At 48.7% G+C, this 15,091-nt stretch overlaps 1 protein-coding gene across 5 annotated transcripts in view; it reads left to right on the top strand.

Moving 5' to 3' along the window:
- GPSM1 (G protein signaling modulator 1) overlaps positions 1 to 15,091 on the top strand; it is a 141,910-nt gene that overhangs the window by 92,524 nt on the left and 34,295 nt on the right. For all 5 annotated transcript variants that reach the window (XM_073314702.1, XM_073314703.1, XM_073314700.1 and 2 more), the window contains 2 exons: positions 1,391 to 1,461; positions 5,642 to 5,821. In XM_073314702.1, coding sequence (XP_073170803.1) covers positions 1,391 to 1,461; positions 5,642 to 5,821 — 251 coding nt within the window. The remainder of the gene's footprint in view (positions 1 to 1,390; positions 1,462 to 5,641; positions 5,822 to 15,091) is intronic.

Genomic DNA, 15,091 nt, shown 5'->3' with positions numbered 1-15,091 from the left:
TCCTGGTTACACACAGGCTCGCAGTGCAGCTGGACTCAGCTTGGGGCTGTTGTTTCCTGTAGAAGCGTAATGCTGCTATGCTTCCCCACAATTATCTAGCCCTCCTGCTGCCATTTAGCCTGTCTATTACAGGCATTAGTTGCATTTTGTCTTAAACTGGAGTGTAAATTCTTTGAGTCTGGGAAATGTACCTTGCTCTCTGCTTTGTGCAATCCCCAGTGCAATGGCACCTCAATCCTGATCCGGGTACCTGGGCATGATGGTAATACAGATATCTGAGATTATTAATGGGCATTGCTGTGGGAAATCAGAATAGTTTTGCTCTTGGTGAATTTGCTGTCACAACCATCAAAGCTCTGGCGTTTCCATTCTCAGGAATTGGCATGGCTTTTGTTTTCCAAGCCTGAAAACTTCCAGGTAAAACTGGTCCCAAACCTCTAAATTTAGTATCTCTGCCAGCTGAAATCACTCAATGTTGCATGGTTCCCACCCAAACCTAGACTCCTGAGAAGAGGGGAGAGCCGGAAGGGTTGGGGGAGGACCAACCAGGATGATTATGGCATAATGGGGGATGCTGCATGTATCTAATTGGAAGTGCAGAGGCAAGAGGAAGTATGTTAGAGAGAGAGAGACGGAAAGTTTGGGGAGTCAGAATCTAAATCTAGAACTCTACAGTTAGAATCTAAATCCATTTTCATCCGTTATATTCTTGATGTAATTGTTTAATAAAATGAATTTGCTGGAAACTCAGACACTCTCTTCAGTGTTGCCAGCTCTCCATGATTTTATTGTCAATCTTGCAGTACGTGGTGTATTTTCCTGATGCTCCAGCTCCTGGAGTCATGTTAGCTTGTAAGTCTATCAGCTTTCATTTACGTTTCTAGCCTTCATGGTTGTGGACAGAAGCTTGAAGATGTGACCCAGGCATGTCCCAAAGGTTCAAAACCAGATGGCAAAGAAACAGAACCCCAAACATATTATTTGGTTAAATCTGATGTTTTTTTAAGTCAATCTCATGATTTTGGGGGGGAAACTTTTGATTTTATTCTTTTTTTTTAATGTTTGCGGTTGGCAACACTGCTACAGAGCACCTGGCCCAGATTCCAGGCTTGTAGCACTATGCTGGCATGGTGTCCAGGTTGGCATCGTGTGACTCTAGCTGTTACTAACTGAACTGCGATAGTGGTTTGAAAAAACAAACGAACAAAAGGGAACAAAACATGTTCTGAATCTCAAGGACAGCCCGGCTGCAACATCCTGTCCTGTTGACTTTGTATCACTCCAGTTAACAGGAGCTGGGGTCTGCTGTGGATTGAATTTTATCTGCATGACATTAATACCGACAATAGGTGACAGCCACTTGCATAAAGCCTGTGTTGTTGTTTTTCAGGAGCCAGGCCTAAGAGAATCCAAAGGAACAGCATGGACAGTTTAGACCTCTTGAAGTTCCCCTCTGAAAAGGTAAGCAGAGGTGTCTGTGAGAGGAGGCAGGGAGGCGGGACAACCAAATTCACATTGGCTGGCCTAGGAGATTAAATATCAGCAGGACTCTATGATGGTTTATTGGATGACTTCATCTGCAGGGACATATGCAATTAGTAGATATCACTAGAGTCGCTGGGATTAACCAAGGACAGTTTCTAGGGAGCCTGGAGGAGAGGAACAGCTGATCGAGCTAAAAAAGGCACCTAGTTGAAATTTGACAAACCAATGGCTACACTTTTTGGAAAACAATCCTTCCTGGAGAAGACCAGAGTTAACTTTAGACCCCATTGGCTCCCGGTGGCCAATCTCAGTCCATTTTACTCTGGGACAGGGCTGTCTTCAGGGTGAATGTGGAATGAGAGGCCAAAGGCAGGAGCCTTCTCATTACCACAGGGTTTTGCTCTGTTAGTGCACTGAGGCTTTCCTGCCAGTGGCTTCTCCAGAGGAAATGTGGGGTCCAGGCATGTTTCTTCTCTGCTGTGTCTCTCTCTCGTGCTTAGGCTCGTGTCTGAGCCAGCTGGGAGACGCTGAAACCTCCCATCTTCGGGAAAAATTTAATTTTCCTGTGAAACCTTCCCCAGGCCATTGCCTTTCTTCTTGGGATTCTGCTGGCAATTATTGCCTTTGTCACGGGGTCAGGCCTGAGATTTCCCAGGCCAGCAGCAGTCTCCTTTGCTTTGAATGTAATCTGCAGTAGTAATTACCATCTAGATAGCCCTTTCCATCCATAGATCTCCGGTGTGTCAGAATTATCACCCCCTCCTCTTTATAGATGGGGAAACTGAGGCACAGCGCGGGGCTGTGGCTCACCCAAGGTTGCAGAGCGAGTCACGGGTCAGGTAGGCCTAGCAAGCAAAGACCAGATTTCCAAAGCTACTTAGGCGCCTAAAGATGTAGATGGGTGCCTAGTGGAGTTTTACACAAGTGCCTAACTCCCACTGGCTTTCAGTGGAAATCAGGTACCTAACCTGCTATGGGGCTTTTGTAAATCCTGCTCGAGTCCATCCGTGGGTGCTGGAGCTGGGGGTTTTACCGTACCCCCTGGCTTGAGGTGGTTTACAGTGTGTGCAATGGCTCTCAGCACCCCCACTATGAAAACTATTCCAGCGCCCCTGTGTCCATCTGCACCTAAACACCTTTGTAAATCTGACCCCAGACCTCTCGAGTCCCCGACATGATAGCTGCCCCTTTAATTCACCCAGCCACTGACCGGGACACATCCAGCTCTGGAGCTGGACTGGCATGAATGGTGCCAGCCTCCCCCAGCGCGGCATCCAGACTGCTGTTCTGACTCAGGAGCAGTGACGCCCAGGCCGCGGCGCTGAGATCAGAGAGGCGTCTGAATGAGCATCCGAGGGATAGTTAGTGCTGAGTAACCTGATGGCCTTGGGGATTCTCTCGCTGATGTGTGGCTTGCTGCGGGCTTCAGTGTAATAGCTGAGCCCTCGGGCAGGATTATGAGCTTCCAGAGATCTTGCTGGGAGGCTGGAGTAAACGGGAGCTGTCAGCAGGCAGCGGCTGAGTTCTCCCATTCTCCTTTAAGTGGCCCTTGAGGAGAGAGTATATTTTGGTCTCTTCCTGGCAGCCTCTTCAGCTGCATTGTCCCTTCCGCTCTTCAGCCCACTTGATGGGAATGTGATTATAGCCCAGGAGGGGGGCATCCGCTCTGAGCTCCCAGTGGGGGAAGCGTGATCGGATTAAAGCTCACATCTCTGTCTCATCTCTTCAATCTCTCCAGCCCCTTTTCCACCCCATTGCCTAATTCTCTTGCCCTTTCCTGCGTCAATCCCTCCATCACTTTCACAGATTCATAGATGTCAACGCCCAAAGAGATCATCTAGTCTGATCTCCTGTATAATGCGGGCCTTAAATTTCAGTTACCCCTGTGGGAGACCATATCAAAAGCTTTGCTAAAGTCAAGATATGTATGCTAGAGGACGATAGCAGCAAAAGCGCTCCGTACTGCAGCTGACGTTCCAGCTGAACCAGCAAGTGCTAAGGCTGAATACGGTTCTTGGAGCATTCAGGTGCTGTGCTCAAGTGAAAAGCACAGTGCCGTGTAGCCCAAGGACGGGAAGCACTGAGCGTCAAACCCCTCCACGCTGCCCTGCACCGGCACACCCCTGTCAGCCTCAGCCACACGGCAGAAATAACCACGTGTCAGAGTAGACAGGCCAGTGAGGGATGGATGGTTTGTTTGTTAGACATGGAGAGGGAGGGAAGGTGGATGCATTTTGGAAGAGGGAAGTAAGGAGCAGGAGCCCGTGATTGGGGCGGAGGTATTAGTAGGGATTTTTTCTTTTAAGGCATGGAGGGTTGGAATGGGAGGAGCTTTATTTCCAGAAATGGAGGTTACGTGATCCAATGAGCAGGACACTGGACTAGGAAACTGGTTCCTCTTCCAGACTCTGGCCTTCTCTGTGACCTTGTGCAAGTCACTTAGAATCATAGAAGATCAGGGTTGGAAGAGACCTCAGGATGTCATCGAGTCCAACCCCCTGCTCAAAGACGGACCAACCCCAACTAAATCATCCCAGCCAGGGCTTTGTCAAACCGGGCCTTAAAAACCTCTAAGGATGGAGATTCCACCACCTCTCTAGGTAACCCATTCCCGTGCTTCACCACCCTCCTAGTGAAATAGTGTGCTGGGCTCCTGGAGGATGTATGTATATTATGAAAGGGAAGAATATCTCCCTAGGTGTGGAAGCAAGTGGATGGAAAGGGAGTGATTCTACTCCTACAGTAGCTGATTCATTTGTTGAGCTCTAAGGACCCTTTGTGTTTGCAAATCAGAGAGATGCCTATTACTATCTGTAGGGTAAATGGGTTTTTTCCTATCACAATTACACCCACTAGGGATGGAATTAAAGTGATTGAATCAAATTTCTGGGGAGTTGCTTCAGAATGATTGAGTCACGTGCGTCTGCCTGACCTGGTAATTTCTCTCGCTGAGTAGTTTGAAATGTGACCAAGCTGCTGGGTTCTCCTCAGTTTCCTGAGCCTTAATCCCCGATAGGAAATCCTTGCACCCTGTTTATTATCCTTATTGAGCGCAGTCCATGTGCTAGGTGGTGTAGAGGAAGATACTGTCTCTGTCTCACGGGCTGCATCAGTGATTTATGCCAAGATGTTTGTGCAGGATGGTTTGTGCTTTCGCTACAAACGGGTGATATCCTTGAAAGTCCCAGTTCCCGTTTGTTAGTTGACAGCACTCAAATGTTTTGCAGTATTGTTCCAGCAAGGAATCGGGCCCCTTTGGGGAAGGGGAATTGACCGACCTGAGCAGGCTTTGAAAAGCAGCTATAGAGATAGAGAGCTGACTGTCAGGAATAGAGAAGGCAACTAGGAGACCTCTCTAACGTGGTGGTTACCTCCAGTCACATCTTAATACGTTGTCCTGGGATTGCAGCCAGGCCTGCAGGATGGTTATCTATGTGCCTGGTAAATATAATAAATTACCGGTCTGGACTTACACACACATGCACACACACTCTGACAAGCTAGTGTAAGCTCGACTAATTTTGTTTCCTGTGAATGATACATCCTCTCCGGTAATGTATATTGTCCTCTACTAAACGGTGCATCAGTCACAAACTAGGGGCCACCAAATAAAATTAATAGGCAGCAGCTTTAAAACAAACAAAAGGAAGTATTTCTTCACCCAATGCACAGTCAACCTGTGGAACTCATTGCCAGGGGATGTTGTGAAGGCCAAGAATATAACAGGGTTCAAAAAAGAACTAGGTAAGTTCCTGGAGGATAGGTCCATCAATGGCTATTAGCCAGGATGGGCAGGGATGGTGTTCCTAACCTCTGTTTGCCAGAAGCTGAGAATGCGTGACAGGGATGGATCACTTGATGATTACCTATTCTGTTCATTCCCTCTGGGGCACCTGGCACTGGCCACTATCAGAAGACAGGATACTGGGCTACATGGACTATTGCTGGCTAGATACTGAACTAGATGGACCCAGTGTGGCCGTTCTTATGTTCTAAAACTTTCTATGCCTAACCCTCCATGACACCATCATAAATGTGCGATTGTGGCTTCTGATCTCTAGGTTAATTTCTTACAGATTCTAGGTGTAAACCCGCAATCACCACATTAAGCCTCAGCTGAATGATTTGTGCAATTACTGTTTCTTGTCCTCCCCAGGAGCAGAATGGGGATAGCCACCACATGGGAAACCTGAAGATCACGGGAAAGGACTTCTTGTCTCTGCCCGTGAGATCCAAGAAATACCATGAGAACCAGTCCAATTCAGAGAGGAAATCCCAGGAGTCCAATATGTCACCGCTGGATGCCAGTGATGTACGACTCCAGGTGTCTCAATCGGTAGGAAGATGAGGGTTTGGGGGGGTTTCCAAACAGAGCTCTTTGAGCTTTTTATAAAATGTTCATTCTTGTCATATGTGTAGCCTGACAAGGCAGGAGGCAGTGTGGCCGGGGCCTGGATAGAACACTGGATTTCGGAGACCTGGGTTTTATTCCCAGCTCTCCACTGGCCTGATATGTGACTTTTGGCAAGTCAATTCACTGCTCCCTGCCTCAGTTTCCCCATCTTTAAAATAGGGATAATGGTACTGACTTCCTTTTATAAAGATCTCCTTTTGTGATCTACTGATACAAAGTGCTATGTAAGAGCTGTGGATTATTATTGTTAATAATGTGAATAATTCTTATGATGTGAAAGGTCCTATGGTGGTTTTCCATTTGCTGTTTTTACTAGAGAGGGGACCTGAACTTCTCCTAAGTGTGGGAGTGTTAACGTGTGAGGCCAACATCTCTAACAATTTTGGCTGTCTCCGTCTGCAGGCCCCTAGCTTGATCCATGTGAGGATGCCTGCTCTTCCGGGGGCGGGTGCTCGCCACTTTGGGAGAATCAGACCCTTTTTAGGAGTCCCCACCTGAGTGTCCAAAATGATGAGTCGCTTTTGGAAACGGTTGGCCCATTTTTTGTTCTGAGCCCGTCCCTAGGCTGGCGCTGATGTTCTCCTAGGGGCCAGAGCTCTGGGTAGGCCCTGGGAAGTAGCTGAGCGTCATTATGTGCTGCTTCAGAGAGCAGGGAAGAGCACAGGCCAGCCCCTCCTCTCTGAGGGCTCGCAAGTGACTACACAGCACAGTCGGCAAAGGAGCGCGGCCGTGGGGAACAGGGAATAGACACGTTGGTGCCAGGTGTGTTCAGTCACTGGCTGGGGTGGTGTCTGGCGGTTACGACATGTGGTGTCAGAAGGGGAGTTGCTTTGACTTACACGGTTGGTCCCAGCCATGGGCAGAGGGTCCCGGTCTGGGAAACTGTTGGTGTCTTTTTGTATATATCCGCAAAAAGAACGGGAGGACTTGTGGCACCTTAGAGACTAACCAATTTATTTGAGCATGAGCTTTCGTCAGCTACAGCTCACTTCATCGGATGCATACCGTGGAACTGTAGCTCACGAAAGCTCATGCTCAAATAAATTGGTTAGTCCCTAAGGTGCCACAAGCCCTCCTTTTCTTTTTACGAGTACAGGCTGACATGGCTGCTCCCCTGAAACCTTTGTATATATTGTTGTCTCTGAACATCCAGCTCTTCGGTACCATCAACACAATCAGAAAATAACTGTGTGCCAGTTTCCATTCTGACAGGCATCTAATGGGTTATCCTGCGGAGGCTTCCTGCAGCTGTGTGGGTTTTATATTCAGCACTGCAGAGGGGAGTCAGACCCACAAGCAACTGCAGGTTTCTTTATTGTGGGCAAGGTGGCTTTGAAACGTTTTCACTGAGTGATCTCAAATGAGGAACTCTGATTCAAACAAGAATGAGAGAGGTCCATCCACAGGCCGCAGCCCCTTACTCCGGGTGTCCCTCTGACTGCCAGGAGCTGGGACTGGACAATTGGATGGATCACTCAATAATGGCCCTGTTCTGTTCATTCCCTCTGGAGCACCTGGCACTGGCCACTGTTGGAAGACAGGACACTGGGCTAACCGGACCATTGGTCTGACCCAGGATGGCCATTCTTATCGTTTTATCGTGTTCTTATGATTCCTGAGGTGGCTGTTTTGTGCTCTGTGTGACAGTTATGATTTAAATAATAAAGTGGGCACTGCTAAGCCTTGCCGGCTCTGCGGGAACGCTCTGTTTTCATGCACTCGCACAACACTGCAATGTTTGGGCTACAAAAACCTACGGGGGAATATTTTGAATCCAAATGCAGAAAAAACAACCAACCAAAGGACCCATTTTCTTAGCATTAAAAACACTAACAACAATCAGGGGAGACAGAAGCTTTTTGTATGAGCTAGAAATGAATCTCCGCTGCAAAGTTTGGATCTAGACTCAAAACTTCCCTAGGGCTTGGGGTACTTGGATTTATCTCGACTGTTGCATTTGGGTTCCCTGGATTGCGGTCTACTGGTCAGAGCCCAGGGCTGGGAGCCGCAGACCGCCCTACATAGGATATTTACCAGGACTGTGTCCCTTTGAGAGAACTCTCTGGGCTGATATCCCATTGCCAGGCAGCACCTTGGAAAATGGGAGTCTACTAGGAAGAGCGCTTCCCTCTGTTTACCCCTGCAAAGCTGGTCACCAGCAAGGGAAACACAGCTCCGCAAGCCAAAGAGGAGACGGAGGCGGCACGGGGGCAGCAGAAGGAACACACAGAGAGAGAGAGAGAGAGAGAACATTTCTGCTCGAAATAGCCTTGTATTTTTAACACAAACATACAGCCCAAAACCAAACAAAAGCCCAGCTCCAGCAAGCAGTCAAGCAAACCACGTCCCCCCAGGAGCACAATGCCGAGTAAATAGGCTGCTGTGGTAGTCAAGCCCGCACTGAACGTCACTGACCGATGGTGACCTTGTGGAAGTCTTGATGCAGAAAAGCCAACCTGTCTGCGAGTGAGCCCTGGGAGGTGAGGGTGGGAGGCGGGGAGAGGGGGTGGCAATTGGGGAGTGGCTTTGAGGCGGAGATTCAGGTCTGAACCAGAACTTGTAACCCCTTTGGCCTCCTCAAATGCACAGGCCTACACACGCTCACTGGCCAGCAAGGGGTAGCTGTGCTCACGCGCGTGTGTGCACACACACTTTATTGCTGTTTTACAGGGAGGAACGTTGCACTTTGCAGACCAAAAGACAAGTCGCTATCCTGAGTACTTTCCAATCCTGCAGACGGCGCCCTGCTCAGGAGCCAGGGCTTGTGGGCACTTTGAAATGTACTGAAATGGCTCTGTAGGCGTGTCCACTGCAGGATTTATACCCAACGGATTAGCCCAGAGTAGCCCTTTTGATGAATTTCCGAGTGTAGACAAGCCCATGGTGTGTACAGGATCAGACCCTAAGTTATACACAAATCGATATTTTTTTTTTAAGGCTAGAAGGGGTCATTCTGATTATCTCGTCTTACACATGTGCAGGCTCCTAAACCTCTACCATAGAAATGTGCACGCAGACGAGGGAATTACTGTTCCCAACATCATTAGGGAAATCCGACAGTGCCCTGCTGGAGGTCCTCTGGAAGAGTTTTCTCTCCTGGGCAGTGGTGGTGAAGGTTTTACTTAGCTATTGGCAATCTAATGCTGGTGTCAGCTGTACTCCTGAAGCAAAAGCCCCTTTTGCGTCTTCTCTGGCCTTGCATAGAACAGGATGCGTTACCTCGCAGCCTGCTCTGGATTTTCAGGCTGAGGTTTTTCCTCTACACCTCTTCGTCTGTAGTATGGGCAGAAGCCTAGGGTTCTTCTCATCTGTTCTGCATGCTGGGGCAACAGCATGATGTGAGGCTAACGTACCTCACAAAGCCACAGGGCGTGGGAAAGGGTGGCAGAATTTAGAGAAGGACAAACCTGAGTCTGTTCCCTGCAAGCACCGAACATGGCCCCTTTGATCCCACCCCAGTAGAGAATGGATCAGATACTCAGGAGTGCCCTGGGTTGAAAGCTGAGGGTGACCACCTGGCTTGTATTTGAAGGGGTGTCCCTTATTTGGTAGCTAATGGCCCATATCCAGTCAAGAGCTAGCAAGAAGGGTTTGATTAGATTTGTTTTCAATCAGTAGCCAGGCCAAGGGTTATACGCTGGTACAAACGTATGCTTTTGGGCCAGGAATAAATCCGTGTGGGCTGGTGTCCCTACTATGGCTGGTTCCTCTCTTTACACAGAGCTTTGTCCCTTATCTGTCTGCCTTTTGCTGAAATGTAGGCGGTTGCCTTGAAGGACGGGAGTGTATAGCAAAATGCTAGAGTTTCCAATATTCATTTGCAATGGGGTGCTTGTGACTTCCCCCTACTTTCCAGCAGGCGGTGCTGTACCCCCTCTGTAGGGTTTGCCCCTCTTTTCATACACAAAAAGCTATGGGCAGTATTTTTATTTGCCCTTTTGTAAAATGGTGAGACATCCCTGTGATTATGGCTCAGTAGAAGATAGCTGCAGATAGTCTGATGTGCTCATCAGTACTCTGTGTGTGTGTGTGTGCACACATGTACTCACACACCTATTCCTGTGTATAGGTCTATGTAACAATGTGTATGGGCACATGTGTGAAATACACACACACGGGGCCAGATTTACAAAAGTTCTCTGCACCCAGTGGCCCCTATTGTGACACTTCGGGTGCAGAGTTCTTTTGAAACACGGGCCCTGGTTACGTGTGCTGAGCCCCTCTGAAAAGTGTGGCCATGCTGTATGCATGCGTTCGCACACGTGTACACACACACACACACAGGCTTGAAAAGGACCCCTCGCTCCAGACTGCATGTCATGGCCACTCTATTTTGGATAATTCACAGCAACTTCTTGCCCCAGTCACTCTTCCAAAAAACCTTTCGTTCGGTTTCCTTCTGCTTAAGCCCAATGCAGCAGTGCAGCAGTTTGCTTTGTGGGAGCGTGGGTGGGCTTTTTAAGCTATAATTCTCATTTACATGATCCTTTTTTAACTCTGATCTGGCAAATCCCACCCTAGATGCTAACGTAATGAGGTAAAAATAGATGTGTCCGCTGGGTCACACGACGACGCTGCAGAGCCAGCTCCATGAAAGCTGCCGTTGGCTGGACCTTTTAGACAAGAATCCACAAAGTCTGTCCTTTAGTGAAGATTGTTTGTTGCTTAAAACCTCTAATGGGTGAAATCTGTCAGTGAAGGATACCAACAAAGAGACTTTTCTTTGCTCAGAATTTAACGTATTTAACCCCACAACAGTTCTGTGCAGTAGATATTATCCCTATTTTACGGGTGGGGAAGTGAGGCCCAGAAACGAAGCCCAAGGTCACACAAGAGCAAGGAATTGAATCCAAATCCCAGGCTAGTGTCCTAACCACCGGCCTGTGCTTCCTCCTAGAGAGTTGTAAAACCCCGTGCATTGCAATGCCCTTTATTTTCGGTAGCATTTTGAATACCGCTTGGATTCCAAAGGGCTTTACAGAGGTAAGCAATACCTCAGGGAAGGGTGGTCTTGCAGCTAAAGCATAGGACTGAGAGGCAGGACACCTGGGTTCTTTCCCCAGCTCTTCTGCAGACTAGCTGTATGACATCCTGTGCCTCAATTTCCTCTTCTGTAAGATGGTTACCGCCTGCCTACCTCACCCAAGGTGTGTGAGCCACAAAGGATCACTGTAAAGATGTCTATGAGCCTGGGATGCATGGTGCTGTATTCTTATTGTTATGGTCATTGATGCCAATTACTGAGATGGTGATGATGATAAACTCCTAGTGGGAGAGGAGTCAGGAGAAGGGAGCAGGAGACACACTGGGCAAGCCAGGAGGCTGGGGAGAGGGAGAGGCCCCTGCATCTGCCAGAAGCCTTATCCAGCCCTGGTGTCAGGGCTGGTAGAGAGCAGCTGCCTGCAGCCAACGCAGTTCAGATCTCAGGGACAGGTAGGGGGAAGCCATGACTTAGCTTCTGTGTAAGGTAGGAGAAAGCGCAGCGGGACCAGCTGGCCTGGCTGGGGGGGTCAGCCCCAACACATCTGAACAGATGGGCTATATCATTGTGCTGCAACCTTCTGCTCTTTGGGCCCCCTGAGCCAGGAGCACTCAGCTGGTTGGGACGGTTTCTCCAGAGGAGGCTTTGCTCACCCTCTCCACCTATCCGCCAAAGTTTCCTCCTCTGGGAGCCCATCCGCCCTCTGGTCTTGGCCCTTGCATGGAGCTGGCAGGACTGGGAAGGGCTCGATGGGACCTTGAATTCAGTTAGTGTGTTGCCAGCGAGCTGGGAGAGATGTGAGCACAGATCCCAGCTTCCCATGGGGCTGGGAGAGGCTTTGCTTTGCTTCCCGTAGATCAAGTTTGCCAAGTTTGCATCGGAAGCATAGGGCTTCTGAAGACCTGTTTCTCTGCAGTCAGGGTACAGATTGGGTCTGGTTTGGGGTGGGGCTGGGGTTGGTGGAGAGGGATTGTTTGGTTTTTTTTTTTTTTTTATAGCAGGGCCCTAAGCAAAAGTGTGTGATGTTAAAGTTCACTCCCATTTCCCTGTGACTGATCATATGCTAAGGCTGGGTCCAAATGCTGATGTGCTTTTCGGGGGATGCTGCATCTTACACGGTGCATCCCCAGAGAGCTTTCTCACTACTTTATTTTGCATTGCTAAGAGTGAGATTTTTCCAAAGCTGCTTAAAATGGCCCAGGAGCACAAGTCCTGTTGCTGGTCAGTTTGAGTTTTGTGCTCCTGACTCACTTAGGAGCATCTGAAATCTCACCCTAAAGCACCTTCTGTCCAAGCATCTCAAAGTACTTGACAGTAGTTGTGATGCTGGCAGGCCAGGCCATGCCAGCAGTGTATCCAGGCCAATTCACTTGTGTATTAGTATAGATCAAAGTGATTGCTGAAGGTAGAAGAGTGTATTTAGTTTTATGAAGTGTAAACACCAAGGGCATTACTTGCATTGTTTTCTCTTATCTGTATCCTGTTACGAGCTTGTACATACCCCTGTAACTAAATAACCCATCAAGAAAGCCTTGCGGAATGCTAATGAAGGACTTTATCAGACAAAGTGCTAATTTCAAAGCAAATGGCCACTGTGTGTGATGGCCGGAGGTCAGAGACTCAAAGTGCTTTCCTCGCTCACAAAGCCCATGTGGGCAGAAACACTGTCGGCTTGTTTTCAGTCAGAAGAAGCTATAAATATGGATTCAAGGAAAGATCCTTCATCTCTGAACTGTTTGGACTCTGACAGGGAAGTGTATTGATGCAAAGTAGAGATCCCCAGGGACAATATGGGTACCCTGAAAAGACTTTTAGGAAACTGGCAGTTTTTTACATATCTGCCACCATTTGGCATTACAAACTGACTTACCTGTGCATATATTTTACCTGCTTTAACCTCAATAACTCTCATTTCCTTTTCTTAGCTAATAAACCTTTAGTTAGTTTACTAAAGAATTGGCTACCAGCATTGTCTAGGATCTAGAGTACCAGCAGATCTGGGGTAAGGGCTGGTCTTTTGGAACTGGGAGCAACATGATGTGATGTGATTTTTTATTTAAGTGACTTTTTATCACATAGTCCAGTTGGTCTGGGTGGTAAGCTAGGCTGGAGAGCCTAAGGGTCTGTCTGTGACTCCATGGTAAGACTGGTGTAGAGCTCCAGGAACTCACATTTGTCACTGGCTTGGTGAAATCTAATTGTAGAACACACCACCAGTTTGGGGTATCTATTCTGCTTTTTGCCAGTGCCCTGAGGCAGGAATTCACAGTTGTGAGCCACTCCAGTCAGCGTGACAGTCGTAATGGACAGAGCCTCACCATGCTTCTAAGAGAGGGGAATATTATACCCATTTTGCAGATCAGGACGTGAACTCAACTCTCCTGTGTGGTAGGCCAGTGCCCTAACCACATGGCCACTCTCCCCCCGATTAAAGGGTAGCAAACTGGAGAAAGGGTTCTGTTTGCTCAAGGTTTCGAGCAAAAAGGTCCAGGTTGATTTGTTCTTTCACCAATCTGGCTCGCCAGTTCCTTCTGCCTGGCTGGGATGTATCATGTGCAAAAAGGCTCTGAGGAAAGGAGGGCAGTGCTTTGCAATAGTCACTTTTTAAATGGATGGATTAATTTGAGAGGAGAACACTCTGGATTCCAAAATGGTCTCACGTGGGTATTGCTCTCCCATTCCCCGCTCCCCCGTCCCCTTTGTTTTTAAATGGGCAAATGGACTGAGGTGAAAACTGGCGGCTTCAAATTCCCATCCAGAACAGACTGGTGCCTGGACAGGGACTTGCAGCTCATGTCCTCCTCGGACAACGCGCAGAAAGCCTGGGCTTCCATTTAAGCCTGCGAGGAGTTCTGTCGAAGTCAGTGGGATGGTTCACACGCCTACGTTCCCCTGCTTGCTAAAGTGCTTTGCTGTGTCAGGGCCTAAGTGCCCGTCTGCTGGGACTGAAAACAGCCAAGTAACAAACCTAGGGCTAATAGTGGGAATTCTGCCTTAGGCACCACAGCCAAGCCTTAGGCACCACAGCGGCCCCTTGGGAATGGCCCTGTGCATGCGAACCCTCCTCTGGCAGGCAGGATCCACCTGGGAGGTGAATGCAGAGCCCCCTCCTCCCTCACAACTGCCCTGCTCTCAGCACAGACCATTTATAGTCACAAGAAAGAGGAACCTGGTTTTGATTGGAATGAAGACTTGCAGAGACGGGCCGATGATGTGTTTGGACACTAAACAGTTTTCATGCATGCCGTATCTCTAAACATTCCCCATGACAAATGGCTTTACTAGTCTTTTTTCATTATTATAGCGAGCTGTTGCTGTAAAAAGAACGGAAAATCTTGCTGATTCCCCCCGTAGGCAGGATGCACTTTCACTTGTCTTATTTAGAGTGGGCCAGTGCTTTTGGCAAGTGGTTTTATGACCGCCAGAAACAGCGCACTGAACTGATGTGTTGGTCACGAGTGCTGTGGGACTGCAAGGCTGAGACGTCAAAAGCCTGACGTCACCAGCGAGGGAATGGTGCTGTGCCAACAGCAGGTGTGAGTGGAAGTGACTGTGGCTGGCTGTGCTAACTAGCTCGGTGGGATAAGCATTCCGCTGTGGTTGGATAACAGACAGGGGCCCTATCTGCATGGTAGTTTATCCGTGAGCGGAGAAAATTTCTCCTAGCCCATGTTATCCCTGCCTCTCCTGGTGCCGGTGCTGGAACGCGCTCTGTCTGGGCTTGCATGTGAATGCCATGCAGAAGCAGCAGCTCATACCACACCCTGCAGCCAAAGTCTTAAGCACCAAAGGCCACCCTTAGCTGCTTGCACTGGTGCTTGTGCGCTTCCTGTTCCTTTCCCAATTGAGCTCAAAGTCCCTGCTCAACTATAGGGCTCTTCCTGGGTTAGCACCTAGCTATCCCAGCAAACACCTCTCCACTGGCAACCCTCCAAGATGCACCGAGGACGTTTCAGAGACTCAGCTGTGAAGGACAAGGCATTCTTGAAGGGGGTACCAGGCTATGGAGCACACCGCTAGAGGAGAACAGGTTGAGCGCTCACCAGATCAAACGCAAGACCCCCTTTTTTGGTTAAGGTCTTTCCCCCAGTAGTACCTTTTCTAGGACCAGTGCCTAGCGTGGATGTAGGGTGAGAAGAAAAGCGTCCGATCTTGTCTGCACAGGAAAGTTAGGCCAGTATAAGCTAAGGTGTGAATTGAAAATGATGTCG

The sequence above is a fragment of the Lepidochelys kempii genome, chromosome 16, assembly GCF_965140265.1.
Source record: "Lepidochelys kempii isolate rLepKem1 chromosome 16, rLepKem1.hap2, whole genome shotgun sequence".
Taxonomy (NCBI): Eukaryota; Metazoa; Chordata; order Testudines; family Cheloniidae; genus Lepidochelys; species Lepidochelys kempii.
The sequence above is the reverse complement of the archived record's forward strand: the minus strand, read 5'-3'. Positions and strand labels throughout refer to the sequence as shown.